Source organism: Oncorhynchus masou, chromosome 2 (assembly GCF_036934945.1).
Source record: "Oncorhynchus masou masou isolate Uvic2021 chromosome 2, UVic_Omas_1.1, whole genome shotgun sequence".
In the NCBI taxonomy this organism is placed as follows: domain Eukaryota; kingdom Metazoa; phylum Chordata; class Actinopteri; order Salmoniformes; family Salmonidae; genus Oncorhynchus; species Oncorhynchus masou.
Genome location: NC_088213.1, coordinates 26972385 through 26996711, shown reverse-complemented (window position 1 = coordinate 26996711; position 24327 = coordinate 26972385). Strand labels below are relative to the sequence as shown.

General features: G+C 43.2%; 1 protein-coding gene across 2 annotated transcripts in view; it reads right to left on the bottom strand.

Moving 5' to 3' along the window:
• Nucleotides 1-24327, bottom strand: part of LOC135557813 (cGMP-inhibited 3',5'-cyclic phosphodiesterase 3B-like) — an 84993-nt gene that overhangs the window by 17510 nt on the left and 43156 nt on the right. For both annotated transcript variants that reach the window (XM_064991449.1, XM_064991459.1), the window contains exons 2-4: nucleotides 3321-3371; nucleotides 927-1175; nucleotides 472-620 (exon numbers count right to left, since the gene is read on the bottom strand). In XM_064991449.1, the coding sequence (XP_064847521.1) occupies nucleotides 472-620; nucleotides 927-1175; nucleotides 3321-3371 (449 nt within the window). The remainder of the gene's footprint in view (nucleotides 1-471; nucleotides 621-926; nucleotides 1176-3320; nucleotides 3372-24327) is intronic.

Here is a 24327-nt window from a genome sequence, read left to right as displayed (position 1 = left end):
ATTGCTCTCTTTACTGTGTGTGTGTGTGTGTCTTGCTAGCTGTCACTCAAATGGTGGGGGGCTGAAGCTCATTGTTAGGGGGCTTGTCCACACGGAGGTAAATGTAGAGAAAATGGCACCGCAAAGAATCCAGAAAAAAGTCGCTTTCAAACTAGGGATTTCATGGCTAATTGAGGTAAAACAGTAATTCTGCTCATAGATTATGCATGTATGAACTACATATTGACACATCCAGCCGAAAGCGTGAGGTTTAAAAAAAAGTATTAGTCTCCAAATTACCCGGGGCATGTCTTTAACCTTAACCTGGTGTCTGAACTCTGAAGTCCCACCTGTGTGTGATCATACCTGGTCATATTGTGATCAGTGTGTGTGTGGTAATGTTGAGGTCAAGGTGTGTGTGGACGTACCTGGTCATATTGAAGTCACTGTGTGTGTGTGGTAATGTTGAGGTCAAGGTGTGTGTGGTCGTACCTGGTCATATTGAGGTCAGGGTGGGGTCCCGGTCTCTTGCCGTTGTTGCGTTCCCAGCGGGAGGAGGCCGACTCCAGAGGGGGGAGAGGGGAGGAGGTGGAGCCGCGGCGGAGTTGGGGGGTTGGTAGGCTGTTCCTGCTGCTAAGACCCTAGGTGTGTAGAGGGGAGGAGGGAGACATTATTACATTATGGTCAATGATGCTATAACACAGTCAAAGGCAGATCTATATTCAGCTCACCACCAGGTTACATAGAGTAGAGCAGGTGTACAACTAGAAACAACTCAACTGAATCTACGTAACACTGGTGAACACATAGAAGAGGAACATTCATTATGAGGATAAGATACCATGTATAAGTGGATAATGTGTTGGCCTGCTAGTCTCAGCAGGCTTCTTTCTGTGTGTTAGTTATGACCTGCTAGTATCACATTCAGAAGGTTGCTGGAGGCCCACCTTCAGGGGCTTCCTGTCGCCCCTCTCTGCAGGGTCCTCCACCTCGGTACAGGGGTAGAAACCTGGGAAGGGGGTGAAGGGGTTGACCCTGGGCCGACAGGAGCCAGAGAAGGTCCCCATGAGGCTGCTGACGCTGCGCAGGGACGAGACGGTGTGTGGCGACAGGGACGAGTCCATCAGCAGGTCAGACACCATGTTCCTGGCCTCGTTGATGACCGACAGGTCCACTCCGTTACCACTTACCGCTCCCTGGGGACATGGAGGAGACAAGGGGACACATGTCAGAGAGATGCCTCATTCAGCAGAGCACAAACATACAGTAGATACTGTACTAGAGAAGAGAGACTGGTGTCCTTTACAGTTTCTAATGAACCCAGAAAGGATTTAAACACAAAACCTTCTGAAGAAGAAATTCCTTCTTAATTGCCATTTTTTCCTTAACTAATGGACTTATGAAGAAAGCGAAGTTGCTATTCCTCAAAAAGATTATTGGAAATGTTCTTATGTTACTTCTTATGTATCTCCTTAAGCAAAAAGTAAGAAGAAATGAGATGCTTGAAAATAAAGTGATTTCTTGGAATTCCCAGATAGATAAACCCTTATCTTAAACACATGGCAGTGAAAGAATATTCTAATGGGAGCTATTGAACATGTTCAATGGACTCACAACCTTCATCTGAAAGTTTCAGTGTTAATTGTTTTTAGCCCAAGTTCCTATTTTAGACCAGTAATCCCAATTAGAAATATGCGAACATGATTGCCATTGCTAGATAGGCAACCCAGCCAGCTAGCTGCCTAACGACAAATATCTGAAGATTGTTAAGAAGTTCATAAGAAGACATCTGAGAAGTTCATGAGACAATCATGAATTCTTAAACAAGACATTTTTGAGGATCTGCACATATGAACTTCTTTTCTTCTTGTTAAGAAGCTTCTTAAGTTTTTGCGTAAAAAGTGTTTGGTGTATCTGGGCCCAGGACATCTACAGGTATCACACATACGCAGATAGACTGTCAGATAGCTGTAACAGGACACTGCTGGCCTCATTGTGATGGGACTGTACTTGTCACTCCTCTTACAGCAGTGGAGGGTAGTGTGAAGGGCAGACAGGCTCGCTGCTGAGCTCATGGCATTGATGCTGGGTAACTGAAAGGCTGTTTGGACCAGTGATGTCAGTAATAAAGGGGCATGGTGCTGACAGGGCATGGTGCTGGCTGGGCATGGTGCTGGCAGGGCATGGTGCTGGCAGGGCATGGTGCTGGCAGGGCATGGTGCTGGTAGGGCATGGTGCTGGTGTGTGTGGAGTAAAAGTTCAGCGCTGGCACTTCCCTGGCCCAGTGACGACAGCTCGGAGGCTGTGTGTATGTCATGACACTGATGGAGATCCTGCCTGCACCCCTACCCCTCTTCACCCTGCCTATCCTACTGACTGTTGCTGTGCTGATAGACCCCATATAAAATACTAGAGAGTTTGGAGAACTAGGCTACTTTTGAAGGCCCGGCTCTGTGGCCACAATGAGTGGTGAGTGATGAGTGGGGCACACGTCAGTGAGAGGAGCGCTGCTTCCTGTTGATCAACCTGTACAGCGTGTCTGCAAAACACCGTGGACCCCAACAGGATGACAAGACACACAAGGCACAAAATACACACACGGGCAGGCCTACATGCACAGTTCAAACACATCTACACACACATCTACACACACGGGCAGGCCTACATGCACAGTTCAAACACATCTACACACACAAACACACACACACGGGCAGCCCTACATGCACAGTTCAAACATCTACACATACACACACACACATCTACACACACGGGCAGGCCTACCTGCACAGTTCAAACACATCTACACACACATCTACACACACGGGCAGGCCAACATGCACAGTTCAAACATCTACACACACACACACACACACATCTACACACACACACACACACACATCTACACACACAGGCAGGCCTACATGCACAAATGTATCGAGATAAATCTGATTTCCTAAAAGTTTGGAGTTGGTTAAAAAAAATGCACCTTTCTACTTATTAATTCCAGCCTCAATTCTTTGAAATATGACTAAATTACAGTTACTACACTAATACTATTTTCAGTCAGTATCCTCTTTTACTTACATTTTGTCAATTCAATGCCCTCTGGGAAATCTAATTCACTTATGAGGATTCTTGTTACCCTATGAGAATTGATGATCTATAGTTGTATTCATGTTATTACAATTCATTCCATGGATGGATTTAAAGTAAAATAGGAAATTATCCCCAACCCTAATGTGAATGATAGACTGCACATGTGCTCTAACAGTGATATACTGTATCCAGAGGAGTATATTCTGTCTGTGTCTGTGTGTGTGTGAATGAGAAAACACACTAACCTGATACTGGGGCTTGTACCACTGCTTCAGGTCCCAGTCCCATAGGATCATCTGAACAAGAGAAACACACACAGCAGTCAGCAGTCTTTCAAAGATAATTTAAAAAATCCAAATAACTTCACAGATCTTCTTTGTAAAGATTTTAAACACTGTTTCCCATGCTTGTTCAATGAACCATAAACTATTTATGAACATACACCTGTGGAACGGTCGTTAAGACACTAACAGCTTACAAACGGTAGGCAATTACAGTCAGTTCTGAAAACTTAGGACACTAAAGAGGCCTTTCTACTGACTCTCAAAAACACCAAAAGAAAGATGCCCAGGGTCCCTGCTCATCTGCGTGAACGTTCCTTAGGCACGCTGCAAGGAGGCATGAGGACTGCAGATGTGGCCAGGGAAATAAATTGCATTGTCCATACTGTGAGATGCATAAGACAGCGCTACAGGGAGACAGGACGGACAGCTGATCATTCTCAGACCACTTAGAATAAATGCCGTTGACAGTGAGAGGACGTTTCTTTTTTGGCTGAGATATATATATATATATATATATATATGCACATGCAGGTATTCATTAATCACAACCAACGATTGTTGTTTTATCATAAGAGGTGAAGTACTTCAACACATGCATCAGTTCTAATACAATAGGTACACAACGAGAAACAGTCTATTTTACAACATTAGACATAGTGTAACTGTTGTAGCATATTAAAGAGGTCAACGAAAAGCAATCCTTTTACAGTATTATACAGTGTAACTGTTGTAGCATATTAAAGAGGTCAATGATAAAGTCTATTTTACAACATTAGACATAGTGTAACTGTTGTAGCATATTAAAGAAGTCAACGAGAAACAGGCTATTTTATATTAGACATAGTGTAACTGTTGTAGCATATTAAAGAGGTCAACGAGAAACAGGCTATTTTACAACATTAGACAGAGTGTAACTGTTGTAGCATATTAAAGAGGTCAACGAGAAACAGGCTATTTTACATTAGACACTAACTGTTGTAGCATATTAAAGAGGTCAACGAGATAGTGTTGTTACTTTATTCACCTCTAGTAGTTACCCTCATGTGTTTACTTTAGGTTATGATAGAATCAGGTCAAACAGCTTACATAGATGAATTACCAAACTGTGGACTTTCAACTGCTGTAGTGTTATTTAGGCCGACACACACAGAGAGAGCTATTGTGTCTAACTTATGCCTTTTGTAGAAAGGAAAAACACAAAATGCAAACCACCGCAACCAGCCAACCACAATGAAACGTCAACAATGGTACTCTCAGATCTTATCTAGCCCCCATTACGTCAATGACCAGCATTTCCACATGATCTGTCAGAGAAAAGTCACCAAACAGAGCTCAGTCTCACACAGACAAACTGCTACTACACCACGAGTGTTGAACTTCCGTTGTCATATACTGGGTTGTAGGTTTACTTACGACACACTGCAAAAAAATAGATCTACAGAGGATGCAGAATTGATGTGAATTGGTTTCGATAGGCCTAAATCTACAGTACAACCTCTAGAACGATACCATTTTTGCCATTTGTTGATATTATTTAATTCACTAGTTTGGCCTCATTTTGGACAGTATTTTCACTCCAATAAAACATTTTCAGTAGGATTGGCAGATAAATTAGTTCAAATGATCAAACTACCACTTCTGGGAAGAATAAAATAACAGCAACAAACACCCAACAGTATCTGTGGATGATCTATAGTCTAGACCGAGCAGAACAGTTTGTCCTGAAGTAAATGTGTCTTGGGAGCAGTTTGCCATCATACTGGGTGATCACTATACATGTCCTCTCAGGGAGGAAGGAACACAGGTTAGTCGCCAGGTTAAACCCAGAGAGCAAACACTCATTCCCTCAAGACTCAGAGAGCATGTAGTCTTTCTACTGGCCACAAGGGTGTGTGCTAGAGGCATGTGGATGGATGGACACACTTCAAGGCCTCTGCTCTCTCTATTCTTTAGTCACAGACCACCTCTCAGACTTAAACACAAAAACACACAGCAATTCACATCTAAATAGACACAAAGCCCAATCCCAGGCAGTAAGATTGCATACTGGTCTACTTCACTCTTATAATCTTATAATTACACTGTAAATCATTGGTGCATCGTTGATGCTTAAGTGTTAGTTCACTGGTCCCCAATGCACTGGAACATAGTGCAGGCCTATGAAAACAACCTCCTTTCTGCAATGTAAGAAAGCATTTATTATCCAGGTCTCTGTTTCACATAATTGTAAACGTTGACATGAATCACATTAATCCAATGTGTAACCCTCAAAGACATTTGTTATTTAGCTTTAACTAACATAGTAAATACGGATATCTTTGTGATTGCACAGGACCCTTAGTCTAGGTTGTGTGTTCAGTAGTAGACTGCTACAGAGTGTGAGAGCAGGTGTGGTGAGGAGTGATGCACCCTGGGAGTGTGAGTGATACCAGTGCTGTTGTAAATAATAATTGAGTGTCAGAGACCAAGAATTGCAACCAGAGATCCTCTGAATGAACACAGAACCCAAAGCATTTATGTCAGGGGAATGTCAACCCAAAACATATTTTATCTGCATCAAAAGGACACCAGACGCAAAGAATACGAGGCCATTAAATAGGTTAGATTGGATGACAAGTGTATCTGTGCTGCGCTTCTATGAGAGGCCTTGTTCCTTCCTCTCCAATCAGAGGGAGTTTCATTGATCAGACCTGGATGCTCTGTGTTTGTCATCAGAATCTGTACGACACGGCCAAACATTTAGTACAGCAAATAAGCACTGCCATGGCAACTCAACAGAGGCCAGCAAACAATGCTCCAAACGCCATGGCGACGGGATGGCGGGAGAGGGCCGGAGGAAAGATCTGTCGAACGTCTGTTTGTTTACAGAGAGAGCGGGGCGGAGGAGAGAGAGAGAGATGGGTCGGAGGGAGAGAGTGGAGAGGGAGAGATGAGAGAGAGGGAGAAGCTGCCATGGAGTGAAGTGGTTGACACAGTGAAGACGTGCTGCTGGCCTGGCTGTTAGACTAGAGCCAGGGAGTGTGTTCCTCAGACACGCGTGTCCCTCTGACGCTTTGTTCACACCTCTGTGAGCACGCACGCACGGCCTGTTCATATCTCTGTACACTCTATGTTCCTCTTTTCACCTCAACATGTAGTCTCATTTGAAAAATGCCAAGCTCTGTTCACACATGATTTGACAGTGAACGTAACAGTTCCAGAGACAGGGAAATGTGGGTCAACAGCAGAGTTCAATGGACACAATACACAGGCCTGTTAGCTAGCCCCTGTGTGTGTAACAACAACATTATATGCGCGCGCACACACACACACACACACACACACACACTGCCTAATTACAGATTCACCAGTTTTTAGGTCAAAAGAGAGCATCATGTGTTATTCTTAACAAGAAAGAGGAGGATTGTCATGAGGATGAACACATCCGAATAGGCTACACATACAAACACATATGTTTATGTAACATGGTACAATACTGTGTACAACTGTACCAATGCAAATAGGTGTGCTACATCCTCTCATCCTCTCCTATTTTAACACAACTCTACTTGTAAATTCAAATGGAGGTAAACATACTGGAACATTCTTATCTGTATGAGAGGGTCACAATATAGGGCCTAATATAGTCACAATATAGGGCCTGGTATAGTCACAATATAGGGCCAAATATAGTCACAATATAGGGCCTAGTATAGTCACAATATAGGGCCTAGTATAGTCACAATATAGGGCCTAGTATAGTCACAATATGGGCCAAATATTGTCACAATATAGGGCCAAATATAGTCACAATATATGGCCTGACAGTCACAATATAGGGCCAAATATTGTCACAATATAGGGCCTAGTATAGTCACAATATAGGGCCTAGTATAGTCACAATATAGGGCCTAGTATAGTCACAATATGGGCCAAATAGTCACAATATAGTCACAATATAGGGCCTAGTATAGTCACAATATATGGCCGAGTATAGTCACAATATATGGCCTGACAGTCACAACATATGGCCAAATATTGTCACAATATAGGGCCTAGTATAGTCACAATATAGGGCCTAGTATAGTCACAATATAGGGCCAAATATAGTCACAATATAGGGCCCAATATAGTCACAATATAGGGCCAATATAGTCACAATATATAGTATAGTCACAATATAGGGCCTAGTATAGTCACAATATGGGGCCCAGTATAGTCACAATATAGGGCCTAGTATAGTCACAATATAGGGCCTAGTATAGTCACAATATGGGCCAAATATTGTCACAATATAGGGCCAAATATAGTCACAATATATGGCCTGACAGTCACAATATAGGGCCAAATATTGTCACAATATAGGGCCTAGTATAGTCACAATATAGGGCCTAGTATAGTCACAATATAGGGCCTAGTATAGTCACAATATAGGGCCAAATATTGTCACAATATAGCGCCTAGTATAGTCACAATATAGGGCCTAGTATAGTCACAATATAGGGCCTAGTACAGTCACAATATAGGGCCAAATATTGTCACAATATAGGGTCACAATATAGGGCCTAATATAGTCACAATATAGGGCCTAATATAGTCACAATATAGGGCCTAGTATAGTCACAATATAGGGCCTAGTATAGTCACAATATAGGGCCTAGTATATCACAATATAGGGCCTATATAGTCACAATATAGGGCCAAATATTGTCACAATATAGGGCCTAGTATAGTCACAATTTAGGGCCTAGTATAGTCACAATATAGGGCCTAGTATAGTCACAATATAGGGCCAAATATAGTCACAATATAGGGCCTAGTATAGTCACAATATAGGGCCTAGTATAGTCACAATATAGGGCCAAATATTGTCACAATATAGGGCCTAGTATAGTCACAATATAGGGCCTAGTATAGTCACAATATAGGGCCTAGTATAGTCACAATATAGGGCCTAGTATAGTCACAATATAGGGCCAAATATTGTCACAATATAGCGCCTAATATATTCACAATATAGGGCCTAGTATAGTCACAATATAGGGCCTAGTATAGTCACAATATAGGGCCTAGTATAGTCACAATATAGGGCCTAGTATAGTCACAATATAGGGCCTAGTATAGTGCCTAGTATAGTCACAATATAGGGCCTAGTATAGTCACAATATAGGGCCAAATATAGTCACAATATAGGACCCAATATAGTCACAATATAGGGCCCAATATAGTCACAATATAGGGCCTAGTATAGTCACAATATAGGGCCCGATATAGTCACAATATAGGACCTAGTATAGTCACAATATAGGGCCTAGTATAGTCACAATATAGGGCCTAGTATAGTCACAATATAGGGCCTAATATAGTCACAATATAGGGCCTAGTATAGTCACAATATAGGGCCTAGACAGTCAATATAGTCACCTAGTATAGTCACAATATAGGGCCTAGTATAGTCACAATATAGGGCCTAATATAGTCACAATATAGGGCCCAATATAGTCACAATATAGGGCCTAGTATAGTCACAATATAGGGCCCGATATAGTCACAATATAGGACCCAATATAGTCACAATATAGGGCCTAGTATAGTCACAATATAGGGCCTAGTATAGTCACAATATAGGGCCTAGTATAGTCACAATATAGGGCCAGTATAGTCACAATATTGTCACAATATAGGGCCTAGTATAGTCACAATATAGGGCCTAGTATAGTCACAATATAGGGCCTAGTATAGTCACAATATAGGGCCAAATATTGTCACAATATAGGGCCTAGTATAGTCACAATATAGGGCCTAGTATAGTCACAATATAGGGCCTAGTATAGTCACAATATAGGGCCTAGTATAGTCACAATATAGGGCCTAGTATAGTCACAATATAGGGCCTAGTATAGTTACAATATAGGGCCTAGTATAGTCACAATATAGGGCCAAATATAGTCACAATATAGGGCCTAGTATAGTCACAATATAGGGCCTAGTATAGTCACAATATGGGGCCCAGTATAGTCACAATATAGGGCCTAGTATAGTCACAATATAGGGCCTAGTATAGTCACAATATGGGCCAAGTATAGTCACAATATAGGGCCTAGTATAGTCACAATATAGGGCCTGTATAGTCACAATATAGGGCCAAATATTGTCACAATATAGGGCCTAGTATAGTCACAATTTAGGGCCTAGTATAGTCACAATATAGGGCCTAGTATAGTCACAATATAGGACCCAATATAGTCACAATATAGGGCCCAATATAGTCACAATATAGGGCCCAGTATAGTCACAATATAGGGCCTAGTATAGTGCCTAGTATAGTCACAATATAGGGCCTAGTATAGGGCCAAATATAGTCACAATAAAGGCCCAATATAGTCACAATATAGGGCCCAATATAGTCACAATATAGGGCCTAGTATAGTCACAATATAGGGCCCGATATAGTCACAATATAGGACCCAATATAGTCACAATATAGGGCCTAGTATAGTCACAATATAGGGCCTAGTATAGTCACAATATAGGGCCTAGTATAGTCACAATATAGGGCCTAGTATAGTCACAATATAGGGCCTGACAGTCGCAATATAGCGCCTAGTATAGTCACAATATAGGGCCTAGTATAGTCACAATATAGGGCCAAATATAGTCACAATATAGGACCCAATATAGTCACAATATAGGGCCTAGTATAGTCACATTATAGGGCCCGATATAGTCACAATATAGGACCCAATATAGTCACAATATAAGGCCTAGTATAGTCACAATATAGGGCCTAGTATAGTCACAATATAGGGCCTAGTATAGTCACAATATGGGCCAAATAGTCACAATATGGGCCAAATAGTCACAATATAGTCACAATATAGGGCCTAGTATAGTCACAATATATGGCCAAGTATAGTCACAATATATGGCCTGACAGTCACAACATATGGCCAAATATTGTCACAATATAGGGCCTAGTATAGTCACAATATAGGGCCTAGTATAGTCACAATATAGGGCCTAGTATAGTCACAATATAGGGCCTAGTATAGTCACAATATAGGGCCTAGTATAGTTACAATATAGGGCCTAGTATAGTCACAATATAGGGCCTAGTATAGTCACAATATAGGGCCTAGTATAGTCACAAAATAGGGCCTGACAATATAGTCGCAATATAGCGCCTAGTATAGTCACAATATAGGGCCTAGTACAGTCACAATATAGGGCCAAATAGTATAGGGCCAAATAAGTCACAATATAGGACCCAATATAGTCACAATATAGGGCCCAATATAGTCACAATATAGGGCCTAGTATAGTCACAATATAGGGCCTAGTACAGTCACAATATAGGGCCAAATATAGTCACAATATAGGGCCTAGTATAGTCACAATAGGGCCTAGTATAGTCACAATATAGTCACAATATAGGGCCCGATATAGTCACAATATAGGACCCAATATAGTCACAATATAAGGCCTAGTATAGTCACAATATAGGGCCTAACAGTCACAATATAGCGCCTAATACAATGCTCAAAAAAATAAAGGGAACACTTAAACAACACAATGTAACTCCAAGTCAATCACACTTCTGTGAAATCAAACTGTCCACTCCAGCAACACTGATTGACAATAAATTTCACATGATGTTGTGCAAATGGAATAGACAACAGGTGGAAATTATAGGCAATTAGCAAGACACCCCCAATAAAGGAGTTGTTCTACAGGTGGTGACCACAGACCACTTCTCAGTTCCTATGCTTCCTGGCTGATGTTTTGGTCACTTTTGAATGCTGGCGGTGCTTTCACTCTAGTGGTAGCATGAGACGGAGTCTACAACCCACACAAGTGGCTCAGGTAGTGCAGCTCATCCAGGATGGGACATCAACGCGAGCTGTGGCAAGAAGGTTTGCTACCTCCGACTTTGTGCAAAGAGGAGCACTGCCAGAGCCATGCAAATTGACCTCCAGCAGGCCACAAATGTGCATGTGTCTGCTCAAACGGTCAGAAACAGACTCCATGAGGGTGGTATGAGGGCCCGACGTCCACAGGTGGGGGTTGTGCTTACAGCCCAACACTGTGCAGGATGTTTTTCATTTGCCAGAGAACACCAAGATTGGCAAATCCGCCACTGGCGCCCTGTGCTCTTCACAGATGAAAGCAGGTTCACACGGAGCACGTGACAGACGTGACAGTCTGGAGACGCCGTGGAGAACGTTCTGCTGCCTGCAACATCCTCCAGCATGACCGGTTTGGCGGTGGATCAGTCATGGTGTGGGTTGGCATTTCTTTGGGGGGCTGCACAGTCCTCCATGTGCTCGCCAGAGGTAGCCTGACTGCCATCAGGTACCGAGAAGAGATCCTCAGACCCCTTGTGAGACTATATGCTGGTGCGGTTGGTCCTGGGTTCCTCTTAATGCAAGACAATGCCAGACCTCATGTGGCTGGAGTGTGTCAGCTGTTCCTGCAAGAGGAAGGCATTGATGCTATGGACTGGCCCGCCCGTTCCCCAGACCTGAATCCAATTGAGCACATCTGGGACATCATGTCTCGCTCCATCCACCAACGCCACGTTGCACCACAGAGTGTCCAGGAGTTGGCGGATGCTTTAGTCCAGGTCTGGGAGGTGATCCCTCAGGAGACCATCCGCCACCTCATCAGGAGCATGCCCAGGCATTGTAGGGAGGTCATACAGGCACGTGGAGGCCACACACACTACTGAGCCTCATTTGACTTGTTTTAAGGACATTACATCAAAATTGGATCAGCCTGTAGTGTGGTTTTCCACTTTAATTTTGAGTGTGACTCCAAATCCAGACCTCCATGGGTTGATAAATTTGATTTCCATTGATAATTTTTGTGTGATTTTGTTGTCAGCACACTCAACTATGTAAAGAAAAAAGTATTTAATAAGGATATTTCATTCATTCAGATCTAGGATGTGTTATTTTAGTGTTCCCTTTATTTTTTTGAGCAGTGTATATTCACAATATAGCGCCTAGTATAGTCACAATATAGGGCCTAATATAGTCACAATATACGGCCTAATATTGTCACAATATAGGGCTTAATTCCTAATATACCAGGCTAATCATATGTTTACAGCACAGGTGAAATGTGGTGAAGATAAACTGAACAAAAATATAAACATGCAAGAATTTCAAAGATATTAATGAGATACCGTTAATATAAAGAAACCAGTCAATTGAAATAAATTCCTTAGGCCCTAATCTATGGATTTCATGACTTGGTCACATACACCTAAACAAAATCATTTGCCTCGTGCAGCTTGACAAATCTACTTCACAGAGTTGATTGTGGCCTGTAGAATGTTGACCCACTCCTCTTCAATGGCTGTGCAAAGTTACTGTATATTGACGGGAACTCGAACACAATGTCGTACACGCCGATCCAGAGCATCCAAACATGCTCAATGGATGACATGTCTAGTTGAGTATGCAGGCCATGGAAGAACTGGGACATTTTCCGCTTCCAGGAATTGTGTACAGATCCTTGCGACATGGGGCCGTGCATAATCATGCTGAAACATGAGGTGATGATGGCAGATGAATGGCATGACAATGGGCCTCAGGATCTCTTCATGGTATCTCTGTACTTTCAAATTGCCATCAATAAAATGTAATTAAGTTAGTTGTCCGTATTTATGCCTGACCATACCATAACCCCACCACCACCATGTGGCACTCTGTTTACAATGTTGACATCAGCAAACTGATCGGCTACATGACACCATCTTCCTGGTACAGTTGAAACTGGGATTCATCCGTGAAGAGCACACTTCTCCAGCGTGCCAGTGGCCATCGAAGGTGAGAATTTGCCCACTGAAGTCGGTTACGACACCAAATCGCAGTCAGGTCCAGACCCCTAGTGAAGATGCAGAGCATGCAGATGAGCTTCGGTTAGTGCAGATGAGTTTAGTGGTTAGTGCAGATGAGACAGTTAGTGCAGAAATTCTTCGGTTGTGCAAACCCAATCCGAGAGACTGGATTCAGACAATCCCGCAGGTGAATAAGCCGGATGTGAAGGTCCTGGGCTGGTGTGGTTACACGTGGTCTGTGGTTGTGAGGCTGGTTGGACGTACTGCCAAATTCTCTAAAACAACGTTGGAGGCGGCTTATGTTATAGAAATTAACATTCAATTCTCTTGCAATGGCTCTGGTGGACATTCCTGCAGTCAGCATGCCAATTGAATGCTCCCTCAATACTTGAGACATCTGTGGCATTGTGCTGTGTGACAAAACTGCACATTTTAGAGTGACCTATTATTGTCCCCAGCACAAAGTGTACCTGTGTAATGATCATGCTGTTTCATCAGCTTCTTGATATGCCACAAATTGTGTATGAAACATTTCTGCAATATTTTACTTCAGCTCATGAAACATGGGACCAACACTTTGCATGATGCATTTATATTTTTGTTCAGTGTAATAAAAAAACGTTTTCAAAATCTCAAATAGTTCATTGATTGTGAAGACCGAATTTGTTAGGTGTTTTGATTCTTGGTGTGAGGTGAGGTATTTGTGAGGAGGGAGCTGTGTATTGTGAGTGGCTGGGAGAGGGGAAAGTGTCAGTATGTGCGTTTCACACCTGCCTGCCCCTAGCCCTGGGTTATGACAGAGAGCCGAATAACTCCACACTGACATGCTACAGCCCTCAGCCCGCCCCGCCCCACCCGCCAACCAGGGCCAGCCTGTCAGGGAAGCACACCAAAACAACACCCTATAACACACCCAGGTCCTGCTGCAACACCAGCCCTATCCTTTGATGACTGATGACTACCTGGCCTTAACTGTCAATAACACCACCACAGTCAGCCACATCCCCACAACCAAACCGGACATTTAACTACTCTACTGCAGTCTGCAGACAGACGGCTTGCCGCACCATAGACCAGAGTTCCCCAACTGGCGGCCCGCATGGTTTTATTTGGCCCCCAAGATTCTGAGCAAAAGAAAAATCTGTTCAAATTTATTTGAATTTTGGAAATATGTTCCAAAGTATTCCCAAACATGATTTATAAAATATATTATTTATCTAGACACTTTGTGTTTTTGATATTGCTACTATGAAAGTAACCATTTCACTGTATTGTTTACAACTTCTTCTTCTCTATCCTGTGCATGTGACAAATAAACTTAGATTTAGTTTGATATAGTGTGTGTTTACCAGAGATGGTAATGTGAAGAACAACATGACCTGCACCAAAATCAGATTAGGATATAGACCAAGGACTAGACAGAGTATTTTTACCTAGAGTTTTTCCTTATTGTAGGCTACTACTTAGTCTTGAAATCTTTGGTTGTTTACTAAACTACTCACTCTGCTTAGCACATGGCCTCACATGTGAATCTTTAAAGAGATGGGTGGGGCTAAGGCTTAAGAGGGTGTGAACAAGTGCCAACAAAGAAGAACTCTCCAGTAGGTGTACCAAAACATTAAATGGCCATTTCCTCAAAAGTGTTGTTACAAGTTTATCAACTTTCAAAGCAGAATTACTTTCCCATTGTTCCTCAACTGCAGTGGATGATATACCACGTTTTACCTCACCAATTGTACATTTTGCTACATAGAACCGGATCCAGGTGGTGGGTCACACACACTATAAATACAGTTGAAGTCGGAAGTTTACATACACTTAGGTTGGAGTCATTAAAACAAATTTTTCAACCACTCCACAAATGTCTTGTTAACAAACTATAGTTTTGGCCAGTCGGTTAGGTCATCTACTTTGTGCATGACAAGTAATTTTTCCAACAATTGTTTACAGACAGATTATTTCACTTGTAACTCACTGAATCACAATTCCAGTGGGTCAGAAGTTTACATGCACTAAGTTGACTGTGCCTTTAAACAGCTTGGAACATTCCAGAAAATTATGTCATGGTTTTAGAAGCTTCTGATAGGATAATTGACATCATTTGAGTCAATTGGAGGTGTACCTGCTGATGTATTTCAAGGCCTACCTTCAAACTCAGTGCCTCATCATGGGAAAATCAAAAGAAATCAGCCAAAATTGTAGACTTCCACAAGTCTGGTTCATCCTTGGGAGCAATTTCCAAACACCTGAAGGTACCAAATTCATCTGTACAAACAATAGTTTGCAAGTATAAACACCATGGGAGCACGCAGCCATCATACCGATCAGGAAGGAGATGCATTGTCTCCTAGAGATGAACATACTTTGGTGCAAAAAGTACAAATCAATCCCAGAACAACAGCAAAAGGACCGTGTGAAGATGCTGGAGGAAACGGGTACAAAAGTATCTATATCCACAGTAAAATATATCGACATAACCTGAAAGGCCGCTCCGCAAGGTACAAGCCATTGCTCCAAAACTGCCATAAAAAAGGGGATGGGGACAAAGATCGCACTTTTTGGAGAAATGCCCTCTGGTCTGATGAAACAAAAACAGAACTGTTTGGCCATAATGACCATCCTTATGTTTGGATGAAAAAGGGGGAGGCTTTCAAGCCAAAGAACACCATCCCAACTGTGAAGCACAGGGGTGGCAACATCATGTTGTGGGGGTGCTTTGCTGCAGGAGGGACTGGTGCACTTCACAACATAGATGGCATCATGAGAAAGGAAAATTATGTGGATGTATTGAAGCAACATCTCAAGACATCAGTCAGGAAGTTTAACCTTGGTCGCAAATGGGTCTTCCAAATGGACAATGACCCCAAGCATACTTCCAGAGTTGTGGCAAAATGGCTTAACTTCTTTGTAATCTGAAGATTTTCCGTGGTGCCCCGACTTCCTAATTAATTACATTTACATTATTAGTTTAAGGAAAACAAAGCAGAGGTGTGGACTCGAGTCACAAATATGATGATTTGCAACTGGACTTTGACTTCAACACCAATAACTCATGACTTAACTTGGACTTGAGCCCTTTGACTCGGACTAAGTTGATACCCTCCCCAAGCCCAAATATTAAAAATGATACTATTAAAAAAAAGTGTGCAGCGCATCAAATCTTCATTTAATGGATTACAGTTGGAATCGGACAGCAGCCAATCAAATTGTGGCAGCTGAGAAAAAGTTGTGCGTGGCAATGCAGGGGAATGTCGGTGGGTGAATCCAGTCGGAGCCCTCGGAAAGATGATACCAAAAAGTATTATTTTCGGATATGAAGACTACGCTGTAAGTCAACAAAAACGTATTGCAACTTGCAAACCATGCGGGAAGAAAATTAGACGGAGGAGCAACAACTTCCAACTTGGTTCGACATTTGAAGCTGCACAAAGAACGTTAAGTCGTGGCTAATATAGCCGACAGCGATATATAACTTTGCTTGTATAGCATGTAGGCTAACATAACATTAAGTTAATGAGCCTCCACACAGTCAGTCAGTGCGGGAACGTGATCGTTACACCAAAGATTGAGCTACAACTCGGACCTGCCTTGACTTGGGACTTGAGTGCTAAGGCTTGAGACTTACTTGTGACTTGTAAAACAATGACTTGGTCCCACCTCTGCAACAAAGTCAAGGTATTGGTATTGGATTGGCCATCACAAAGCTCTGACCTCAATCCTATAGAACATTTGTGGGCAGAACTGATAAAGCGTGTGCGAGCAAGGAGGCCTACAAACCTGACTCAGTTACACCAGCTCTGTCAGGAGGAATGGGCCAAAATTCACCCAACTTATTGTGGGAAGCTTGTGGAAGGCTACCCAAAACATTTGATCCAAGTTAAACAATTTAAAGGCAATGCTACCAAATACTAATTGAGTGAATGTAAACGTCTGACCCACTAGGAATGTGATGAAAGACATAAAAGCTGAAATAAAGAATTCTCTACTATTATTCTGACATTTCACATTCTTAAAATAAAGTGGTGATCCTAGACAAGGAAAATTTACTAGGATTAAATGTCAGGAATTGTGAAAAACTGAGTTTATATGTATTTGGCTAAGGTGTATGTAAACCTCCGACTTCAACTGTTGAAAAGTATATCGATTCAGCTATTTCAGCCACACCCGCTGCTGACAGGTGTGTAAAATCGAGCACACAGCCATGCAATCACCATCGACCAGGTATTCCCAAACTGGGGTACGTACACGCAAAAAATGGGATTCAAATAAAATAGAAATAGATTTTCTTTCTCTCACATTTTCAAACAGTACATTTATATTTTCCAAAGGGGCTATACATTTGGGTCAGGTTTTTCTCTCGCCTAAGTAGCCTCGGTTCACTGCCAAAAATTAAATTAAACTATCTAGTGTTCAGTGAAATAACACCACAACGTCAAATACAGGAAGCCTAGTCAAATAATTTACATCCAATCACATTAACCGTTACTCTTTCGCGAGAAACCCTCACTCTTGCGCAGACATTTAGAAACAAAACATGACAATTTGAAAAATAAGCCAGAGGATTTTTTTTTAGCGAGAATAAAGATGACTTTGTATAAAAGCAACAGATACCATTAATAAGAAGGGTCTAGAAGCGTCTTATATGTTGCACTACCGAGTGGCTAGGACAGGCAAGCCCCATACTATTGTGGAGAACTTAATTCTTCCTGCTTCCGCGGATATGGCTGGAACAATGCTGTGAGGAAAGGCCAACAAAAACTATACAGACAATACCTTCATCAAACAACACTTTCACAACGCATCAGTGACATGGCAGGAGATGTTTTGAAACAAGTACTGCTTCGCATACAAGCCAGCGAATTATATGTGTTACAGCTGGATGAGTCAACAGACGTGGCGGGCCTGGCACAGCTCCTGGTATATGTCCGTTATGTTTATGGAGCGTCAATTAAGGAAGACATCCTCTTCTGCAAACTACTGGAAACCAGGACAACATGAGAGGATATTTTTAAAGTACTGGAAAGCTTTGTGACATCAAATGGACTTTGGTGGTCAAGTTTGGGGAAGGCCCTTTCCTGTTTCAGCATGACAATGCCCCCATGCACAAAGCGAGGTCCATACAGAAATGGATTGTCGAGATCGGTGTGGAAGAACTTGACTGGCCGGCACAGAGCCTGATCTCAACCCCATCGAACACCTTTAGGATGAATTGGAAAGCCGACTGCAAGCTAGGCCTAATCGCCCAACATCAGTGCCCGACCTCACTAATGGTCTCATGGCTGAATGGAAGCAAGTCCCTGCAGCAATGTTCTAACATCAAGTGGAAAGCCTTCCCAGAAGAGTGGAGGCCGTTCTAGCAGCAAAGGTGTATTAATACCCATGATTTTGGAATTAGATGGTCGATGAGCATGTGTTCATATAGTTTTTGTCATGTAGTGTATGTGATCATATACAAATTTGAAATGATTATGTTTAAGTCAAATATTATATCGGTCAATTTGCAGCCTACAAATGACTTTGTGGTCTGTTGGTTTATTCTGTAGGTTGGATTACTTTGAACATCATTGGTGACAGTTTTAAAGCTTTTGAAAAAGCTACAATCAGTGCATGTGACAGGAGCAATAATAAATATTCTGTAACACTCTTCAGTTGGCTCCACTTTCTTATATTGAGTGTCATGACTGGCCTGTTCGGGTCAGGTTACCATGGACCAAATTCCTACAAGAGACATCTCTCACACCCACCAGAGTGGGAGAGATCGAGAGGTATCGAGGTGGGGGGTTTTATGACACCTCACGCCCATTGTAAATCTGAAGGCAGCAGACAAAATCTCTTTGTCCTCTCACTCTGGAGGAATGGAAAGTATGATGGGCCTATGGAGAACCTACCTCAGAACAGTAACATGCAATAAATGGACTTTGGGACCATATGACAATTTGGGAAATAGAAACTCAATAAAACCACATTTTCCCATGGTGCCCCAGGTTACTGAGTTAATAATTACCTAATTCATTTAATCACGTAATTATAAACAGTTAATAATTTGATGAACAGCAGTCGTCACATTAATCAATCCAATGTCATGACAAGAGGCTTGAAGAATGATTATTGTGATACTTCATTGAGAATGTATATGCAATGAACATTTGTCCATAGAATCAATGACTGAAAGACGTATTTTCAAAGTCTGTAAATTATGTATTTTCCATATCTGGAAAATCCGTAATATTTTTTGTTTTGATCCCTATTTCTCCCCAATTTCGTGATATCCAATTGGTAGTTACAGTTTTGTCCCATCGTTGCAACTACCGTACAGACTTGGGAAAGGCGAAGGTTGAGAGCCATGCGTCCTCCGAAACACGACCACACTGCTTCTTGACACACTTCTCACTTAACCCGGAAGCCAGCCGTACCAATGTGTCGGAGGAAACACCATACACCTGGCGACCGTGTCAGCTTGCAGGCGCCCGGCCAACCACAGGAGTTGCTAGAGCACGATGGGATCAGGACATCCCGGACCAAACCCTCCCCTGACCCGGACGATGCTGGGCCAATTGTGCACCGCCTCATGGTCTCCCGGTCTCAGCCGGCTGCAACACAGGCCGGGATTGAATCCGGATCTGTAGTGACGCCTCAAGCACTTAGACTGCTGCGCCACCCAGGAGGCCGAAAATATCATTTTTTAAAGTCCAGAAAACAAGTATTTTTGTCTTTCATTCAGCACCTAAAATACACCTGATTTCAAGACGTAATTTTGCATACCAGGTTAATCTTTATCATAACTTAGTCCTGAATATTCTTCTAAAACACAGCAGTGATTTGTGCTGCTAATCAGTCCAAACCAGTCTTACACTGACCTGTTTGTTATATTTCCCCTAAACTAGCACTGAGTGTGAGATCAGATAGGGTAGAAATCATAAAAGCAGGGTAATGAGTGCGAGGGGGAATGCGAGAAGGGGGACACAGGCAGCTGGGGATTTGTATGGAGAGGAGCAGGTCAGTGCTGACGTCAGCCGCTAGAGACACACAGCGCGTCAGCAGCCCTCTTTAGACACACACAGATAATGAGGACAGAGCTCTTAGAGTCCCAGACAAAGTCACATCTGGGAAGAAATATGCCCATTACACACAGAAATACACATCTACAGAGAGCACACACACAACAAAGATATGAGACACTGAGTAGCCTAAATGGCAGAAGGAGACACATGAACAAATATATCCATAGGGTGGTTCTACACTTTAGTCTGCATCGCTGTGAAAAGAGCTGTCCTTAGCTAAGTTGATTACTGTAGCCTGCCTGCAGTCAGTTACTGTAGCCTGCCTGCAGTCAGTTTCTGCTTCTCTATTCTACCTCCATGGTACGGATAGCCTGGATTGTAATCCAAAGTCTTGGCAGGGGGACTGACGTAGTGAGGAGGGTGCAGGGGACCAGCCGGGGGTCTCAGCCTCAGCCGTGTCGCCAGGGCAACCTGGCAGGACCATGGAACATTCTTGGAGTGGGGAATGGGGTTGGAGGACAGTGTCATCCTTGGCTTTTCCCACCAGTCTACCACTTCTCCTCTCAAGTGTTGATCTGGGGCTGCACCGTGATACCCCAGACCAAGCAGGCAGTCCCCCATGGCTTGCCTGCGCCCCTCTCTCGCTCTCTCATACCAGCGATGGAGATATTATCATATTAACCTGGATTTTTACAATATGAAATATGTCTAAAGAAACCATTAAATCGTGGAGGGGTATGAGTATATAGTCTATGGTAGATAATTCAGCCAAACAGTTGTTAATTTCCTTCAAATACACTGTTGTGCTGAGATGTCTTTATTTGGCTGGACAACAAAAGCCTTTAATCACAAGGTCTCTTTGTGATTATGTCTGTATGGCACAGGATCGCTCAAACTTACCATGATAAGTCCTAATTCTTAGGAAAATCTGCCAGCAAAGTCCATTTCATCAGATTATACTCGAATTGAACAATGCACTGTCCATCTCATCAACCCAAAATGAATAGAGTTGAGGGCAATAGGTGTGTGTATGTGTGTGTGTGTGAGCTTATGTCTGTATGCCAGTTGAGGACCCTATTACTCTGAAAAGTTTCAAGGATTCAACCACCTCTAGATGAGCTAGCAGCTAAATCCTCCGGCTGCTGCAGGACATGGAGGACAGAGAGATCCAGGACACCAAACCAAAACACTACCAGCGCAATGACGGCATCCAAATACAGCCAGCAACACATACTGTTGACCCTGCAATAGACTGCCTTCCTGTCTAGGCCTTGTACTTGTACATGAAGCTGTCTCACGCTACAGAAACAGGGGACATGCTCCTGCCCTATGGGCTGTTCTGGCTCGGACAAGGCTACTTAAGGCAACTTTACTTTTGGAGGGGAGGGTTGGGGGTTCTGCACTGTTTCCTGGCTCTGTGTGTGGATCTGATGGCCAGCTGTGGCCCCTCATAGGGAAACACCAGAAACCAGACCAGAGACAAACCACCAAGGGAAAGAAATACGGTCATGCAATGCAACATGGAACTCCTGAAAAGTAGATGGAAAAGTGTGTCCTGAGCCAGAGCCAGAGCCAGGAGCTGATCCCAGCACTGTGATGGGGACTGGGACTGCAACAGGGAATGGGATGGAGCTTGGAGAGGGAGTCGGACATGGACATAGAGAGTGACTGGGAGGGAGACACTGGGCTCGGCATCCCATCTCGAGACGGACAGGACCCGTTGTGGATGCGGGCGTCTGCGGGTCACGGCAGACATGCCCAGTCTTGGCTGCCCTTCCTCTGCACATAGCTTGCTCCGTAGCTGCCTCTCCTCTCCACATTCTTGGCACAGCATAGAAACACAGAACAGGAGCACAACAATTCAAAATTGGTTTTAACTAGGCAAAAAAAATGAAACCTGACAAAAATACAAATGCCACCAAATTATACCTGTACACAGCAACATGGTTTTGATTGGAGTCAGTCGTGTGTGTGTGCATCTGGGGCACCAAAAAGCCTGTCTGTACCCGGTCCAGGAGCGTGGCAAGCTGCTGCAGCTCAGTGATTTACGTCTCTCCTGCCCGGGGCCACCTGCCTGCAGCCCGCAGCCCAGACAGAGCTGATGACGCAGGCCTGTAGAAGGCCAGGTCTCCCCCCCCGCCGGAGCCTAACCTACTACCACCCCCTCTCCCTCCAAACCACTACCCAACCCCTGCACCACAGCAATTAATGAACCACAGAGAGAGACTCCCACGTTAAGCTCCCCCAGGGACTGACTCTGCCCGGGCCACCGCTCCAGCCCCTGTCCATCCAGAGGTTTGACAGCTGTGGAACAGGGGCGGCCCCAGGGCATGAGCCAGAAGGCTAGAGAGCAGGGCCAGGGCCAGACAGGTCACCAGAGGCCTGCTCCTCCAGGGCCTGGCTCTGGGACAGGACGCCCAGCGAGTGTTTGTGGCGCCTGGCGAGAGAAACTCAATCCAGTCAAGCAGTAAATCTAAAGTGAAAGTGTTGTGCTGTTGCTCTGTTCTGCTGTGAAGCCCCAGCTCTGAAGCCTTCTTCTCCTGGTGATGTTTTACTTCCCATCTCCTATTAGCAGATCTCTACCTCACTCTACTACCTGCAGTCTTCTCTGCCCTCTCATATGTCTCTACTACAATAAGGGCTGTTGTTATGGAGGGGAAGGATCATCAACCTGGTTCAGTTTTGTTTAGGATTAGAAAATAACAGAAAAAGACAGTGAAACAATTTACAGAGCAGAGAGAGATAAATAAATATACTCCAGTTGTTGTGAATGTACGTGTGTAAGACAGACTTCCCTCCAGTATTTAGGCTAAAAGGAGTTGATGAGGTGACTGACGGGGTATTATGTTGAAACAGGAATGCAGAGCTTACTTAGAGGAGAAAATCTCAGCTCAACTGTCAGCTCTGCTTCTCATAGTTGAGGTTTTGCTCCTGGCTGCAGGCCAGACGGAGCGGAGCTTGCATAATGACAAACACGTGTTTTGCAGGAACAACAAAAATGCCACAGTCTGAGTAAGGTCAACCATATTACGTCAATGATGAACTTTTTCCCACAATGGCATGTTTCAGTCTCAAATGGCCCATTACAGTTCTGCTGTGCTCACTACCATAACTCTACAGACATACAGCCACCACGGCTCAGCTTAGACAAAGAACACAGGATTGGACCACTTTGTTCCCAAAGTTGATTAAAAGGCAAATTGAGAATTGTGGATCTAAAGCTATGGTTTGAAATGGTCTGTTTCAGAGAAAGTTCATGCTTTTCAGAGAAATGTTGTCATGTTTTCTGATATATTTTTGGATATAAAATGCCTGATGGAATATCTGTCAAATAAGCTCCTCTGGAACATCCACCTTTTACAACAACAAAACGATTTACAGGAGACTAGGTGACCATTCCAGATGGGACTTTCCTGGAAAAGCGAGGAGCTCTAGGGGTTGTGTCCAGCCGTCACACACAGGACAGGAGTGAGATATAGGCTATTCCCTTCACTCACCAAGCCAAAGCCACAACTCTGCCGAAATGCACCACTAACACACTGCTGGCATCCAAGTCTTCACTGTAGCCCTTTACACACGTAACCATATACGGGTTGAAAATGTCAGATTTGGGCACTGAGAAGCGACTAAATTGGAACGCAGTAGCTTCACAGTAACATCCTATAAATTACATCAGTTCTCAGTGTCTCTGTGTAACAGCTCTGTTTGGGTTTTGATTGACAGCCGTTCTGAACTTGAGCACCCCATCCCTCCTGCTAATTGGGCAACAGCTAGGGGAGCTAAAGAAAATGTAAAAAACACACTTTACAGGTGAAGACACTTCTTTGGGTCATACAAGTTCATTGAAATGAGTTAGGAAGTATGCACACTTTGGAGAGAAGCATGGCCACTTGGACACACCAGTTATTCCTCTCACTCAAACACTTGTCATTTTTTTGTCTTATGTTGCACCTATCCCACATTTTCCTGGAATATTCTTATCATCTTACTAAATGTATCCAGAGTATTTTCAGATTTTATTATCAACAAATGCTGAAATCAAATCAGCCTATAATTAATGATATGTGAATCCTATAGGATTCTACTGGAAAATCACTAATCAATTTAGGATTTTATAGGCCTATATCGTAATAGATTAATAGAT